Source organism: Daktulosphaira vitifoliae, unplaced genomic scaffold (assembly GCF_025091365.1).
Source record: "Daktulosphaira vitifoliae isolate Bord-2020 unplaced genomic scaffold, ASM2509136v1 Scaffold_3, whole genome shotgun sequence".
Taxonomy (NCBI): Eukaryota; Metazoa; Arthropoda; class Insecta; order Hemiptera; family Phylloxeridae; genus Daktulosphaira; species Daktulosphaira vitifoliae.
The window spans coordinates 40,590,848-40,595,606 of NW_026099574.1; the positions used below are offsets into that span (position 1 = coordinate 40,590,848).

Consider the following 4,759-nt stretch of genomic DNA (forward strand, 5'->3'; position numbering starts at 1 on the left):
ACTGTCAGATATCATCTATACTTATCTCATCTATGCCACGTCTATACTGTGCCTCGACCCCACTGTGCTACCGTTTTTTTCCATATGTTTTTATTTAAAAATTGCTGAAAAAAAACGCTCACGAGGAGAATGGAAATAAAAATTTCTTTATTTTGTTAAGATATTATTTCCCATATTCTACTTTTGGTCAAAGTTTATCTAGTTACAGTTACATACTTTTTTTTTTGTGAAAACAATATATGTAGTAAAATAATAAATACCTTTATTACTATTAAGAANATGTAGTAAAATAATAAATACCTTTATTACTATTAAGAACATAATGTTTAATACTTAAAAAAAATTATGTAGATTTAACTTTACATTTAAATTTAAAAAAAAAATTCAATAATTCGAAAAAAAAAAATGCAATAGTTACCATACAAATACAAAAAACTATAGTAACATCAATTAAAAAATATTCAAATAAATTCAACCCTATAATAAGACTTTTCAAATGACTTGTATCATTATGACGAAGAATATAGTTGACCCAATACAATGCTCGTTCTATAGGTTTCATATCCTGATCTTTGTACAACAGACTTTGCCGAATAGAATTTTCTTTATATCTAGAAAATAAAAGAACAATATTTAATATAAAAATAGTGTAATAATATTACATATTTATATTTTTTTATATATTTATTTTATTTGGTAAAAAATCACATCATATTTAAAAAACAAGTCTACGCACTTTGGATTTTCGATAACTTCATTTATTGAAGACAATAAAGTTTCTTCGTTAACAGAAAAAATATCAATCATTTTACCGAAACCCTTTTCTTCTACAATTCGTATGTTCATAAGTTGGTCACCGAAAAATGGTATACCAATGAGTGGTTTAGCATTAAATGATGCTTCTTCAAAACTATGTAGTCCACCATGTGTGATAAACAATTTTACATTTGGATGGCCTAAATAAAAAAAAAAAATTTATCCAGAGCTTTTCTCCTTAATAACTAATGTTTTACTCACCTAAAATATCTGTCTGCGGAAACCAATCACTTATCATAACATTTTTCGATAGGTTAAAAGGTGTTTCAGTGTTCCATTTCCATAAAACTTTTTGTTTGAGTTTATGAAACACGTTAACAAACATTTGTATTTTATCTTTTGGAAGCAATGTAGGATTTACAATTGTACCAAAACTGAAGTATATCACCCCGTGCTCAGCAGATTCAATGAACTTTAAAAACTTCTATAATAAATATTACACTAAAATTTACAAAGAAAAATTCTAAATTACGTTTTTAATTAAACGATAATATTTATTTACAAAAAGAAGTACATTACGTAGTTAAAAAGTTAAATGTTCAAGAGGATAATAAAAACAAATTTTATTCTTGTAATTGATTCATATAAAAAGTAAACTATTCATTTTAAGAATATTTCACCCTTACTCCGATTAATGGCTTTGGCAACTTTATATGAAGACCTCCTACTTCAACGGTTCCTGGTAAATAAGGTCTTGTTAGTCCAACACTGTAATGACCATTGACTAAAGTTAACGAAACGTTTTTCAACATATCCTCCAAAGAAGGTCTATTCTCCCAACCATTGTACCTAAAGTATGAATCTAATATCTTTTTATGATCAGAAAGAATATAATAATCTTCGATAAAAAGTTGTACAAATCCTATGAGACTATTCTTAATCCTTTCAACAAATGACATTTGGTCGGTTGCACTTATTCTTGCATCTGGTATGTAGGAGTATGTGGAAGGCTCACCTATCCATTTCGTACTGCTTTGCGATAACTTTAGAGGCATTAAACTAATTACTGGAGCATTATATTTGTGACCTAAGGTTACGCTACATGGCTGGTTGAAAGCAAATACAAAAATAACATCAAACTTTAAATTATCAGATCGAATAAATTCTTGAAGAACATTTTTTTGAAACATATTATGAGCGATTTTTGAAATCGCGTTTCTAATAAGATGTATTCTTTTTACAAAATTCATGTTAGCGTAATTCATTGGTGATATTTCTAAAGAAAAAAATACAAAAAGACGCTGGTAGAAAACATTTAACTTTACAAAAAATAAATATGTAAAAATTATAGCGTTATAATTTAAGGATAGATTAAATTCAGTCGATGCCAGCTGTGAATTGTAAATTCGTTACTATAGGCCATTGATAAGACTAGTATAACCACAAAATTCACCAGAGAGATTACCACTTTAATTGATAATTAGCGACTTACTGATGAAAACTAATATTTTAATGACACACAGCAGTAATTAATAAGTCATGTGATATTGACGTAAGCCAATCGCATAGTAAACCTGTATGCCTAGTAACTAGCGTATGCTAAATGATTTTAATATTATCATCTACCATTCACCAGTTATATTCTCGTTTGCTCAATATGACAGTACATCTAGCGGCTGCTTGAGAGTGCCGATTTGCAGCTACTGGCATCAGCCTAAAATCAGCTGTACCTTATTATTTATTGTTTTTAACAAATTTTTATAAACATTTTTAATTATATATATAATTAATATTATATTAACCTCCTGAGTCTTGAATTTGGCAATCAATAATAATATCAGTATAGTTTTCAATGGGTTTTTTCAATTAACAACTATTGCATTATTCTAGTTGGTATATTAATCTAGACTGATAATAACTAAACATTTTCCCTGTCAATAAAATATTAGCTTTCCTACGTGTTATCTTTCAAAAATATTTGATTTATGAATGCATCCAAAAGTTCAGTTGTTCTTAAGGTAACAGTAATTAAAACTAATAATAACAATACTAATATTAAGACAAGACTTTTTTTCATTGTATATACAAAGGAAAATTTGAAAAAAAAGTAATTTTAGATGCATAATTGTAAAAACATTAATTTGTTGAAACATGTTAATTTAAATAAATGAAAAATAAAAACTATATTTTTACTTATGACATATTTTGATAAAAGGTTATGTAGTTACCCTGTGCAAACGTTTTGTCGATGCCTACAACGATATCAGTATAGTTTTCAATGGGTTTTTTCAATGGAAATGCACTAACTACGGTAACATTATGTCCTCGGTGAGCCAGTTCTTGAAAAAGTGGTTGAAATCCTCCAAAATGACTTTTGAAGGGCATTGGTGCAAATACTAGAATATTTGCTGCTTTTGACATTGTATTCGCAGCAAGTAAAACATAAATAGTACTTAAAATCCATTGAGTTTTACTGGTCATCATTAAAAGTATATACTTAAGATAAATTCAATTATGTGAATTTTTTTTCTATAACAAAATAAAAAGTTAAATGAAAATTTATTAATTAATTTATTTTTCTTTTATCATTGTAATTTACTTANAAAAGTATATACTTAAGATAAATTCAATTATGTGAATTTTTTTTCTATAACAAAATAAAAAGTTAAATGAAAATTTATTAATTTATTTATTTTTCTTTTATCATTGTAATTTACTTGGTTTATGATAAATAAATATGTTTAAGTAATACGATTTACTAAATAACAATATAATTCGTATTTAAGGTACACTAGATAATGCCGGTCTAACTAAAACTAACCGCTATAATGCATATCTTTATAGAAATCGCACTATTACATCATATATAAGCATGATAAGGTAATGTGACACAAACTACTTTTAACATTTTCACCCAACTGAGATACAATTTTTTTATTGTAAGATCTAAAATCAACTATTAAAAAAATATAAAAATTATAATTTTGTATAATATAAATGTATAAACGTTGTTATCATTTTATATAATTAATTATACAAAAGTTTAGTGTACCCTCAGTAACTTAAATCTTGATGACTAAAACTTTTAAATCTTCTTCTTTTTCTCCTTCCTCGCCTAAATCCCACTACTTAAGGTCAACAACCCATATCCTAAATTTCCACTTCGCATGATCTCCCACATCATCTACGCTCACATCAGCTATTCTCATATCGGATTCATTATCATCCCTCCATCTCTTTTTTGGTCGTCCTCTACCTCTTCTTCCTTCAACATTCATTTCTAATGACTAAAACTTTTAAATCTTTTATTATTTTTTTTCGTATTATTTCTTTCAACATTTTTGTATAGTGACCTATTTTATTAAAGAATTAAATAGATCTTTGAGAATATTGAATTAATTTTTTTGTTTGTTTCTTAGAAACTTTAATCCATTAAACTTCTATATGATCATTAATTCAAAAGACGACAGTTACAAGTTAATATTTATTAGATAATTACTAGATAGTATAAGAAACAAGTATAACTTTATTAAAATTTGTTTATATCCTTATTTTATAGCACGCCTTCTATATTAGAATTGTTACAATAAAATAAATGTTTTATAGTTAATAATGACTTAAGTACTATGTTATTATGACTATACTGAGTATTAATTTAGTAATAAATTAAAGTTCTTAAAAAATTTAAAAAAAATATAGATTTATTTTATTATAATGATTTTGTTAAACGCTAGTAATAATAAATTTAATTTGATATCTAATCTATAAAAAAAAAACTTATTAAATATATTTTACAATATTTACAGAACAAATAAAATAAAATAATAGAATTTCAACATCATTTTATTTAAAATCTAAAGGAATTACCTGTTAATAAACATAACGTTTTATTACACTGCATGTTTAATGTTTTGATACAACTCTAAAAAAATTTAAACTAAATTTTGAACTGCTCATTCTATAGTAATTGTTATTTGTATTTAGTAGATATAATTTTAAATGA

General features: G+C 25.5%; 2 protein-coding genes across 2 annotated transcripts in view; both read right to left on the minus strand.

The window, feature by feature from the left end:
* The window catches only part of LOC126902165 (uncharacterized), a 48,423-nt gene extending 43,664 nt beyond the window's left edge, over positions 1-4,759 (minus strand). Inside the window, exons 1-2 of the mRNA XM_050679191.1 lie at positions 4,624-4,759; positions 2,985-3,285 (exon numbers count right to left, since the gene is read on the minus strand). Of these exons, the coding sequence (XP_050535148.1) occupies positions 2,985-3,240 (256 nt within the window). The 5' untranslated portion in view covers positions 3,241-3,285; positions 4,624-4,759. The remainder of the gene's footprint in view (positions 1-2,984; positions 3,286-4,623) is intronic.
* LOC126903209 (UDP-glycosyltransferase UGT4-like) lies at positions 309-1,566 on the minus strand. The gene is made up of 4 exons (XM_050681280.1): positions 1,443-1,566; positions 1,018-1,257; positions 737-956; positions 309-611 (listed from the first exon to the last, which is right to left on the minus strand). Exons 2-4 carry the CDS (start codon positions 1,139-1,141, stop codon positions 344-346), a joined length of 612 nt encoding a protein of 203 aa, XP_050537237.1. The 5' UTR covers positions 1,142-1,257; positions 1,443-1,566; the 3' UTR covers positions 309-343.

Coding starts and splice junctions, on each gene's coding strand:
- LOC126903209 (XM_050681280.1), bottom strand. CDS start 1,141: ATGTTTGTTAACGTGTTTCATAAACTCAAACAAAAAGTTTTATGGAAA. Junction 957..1,017: donor TCCGCAGACAGATATTTTAG/GTGAGTAAAACA, acceptor TTTTTTATTTAG/GCCATCCAAATGTAAAATTG. Junction 612..736: donor GAAGTTATCGAAAATCCAAA/GTGCGTAGACTT, acceptor TTTATTTTCTAG/ATATAAAGAAAATTCTATTC.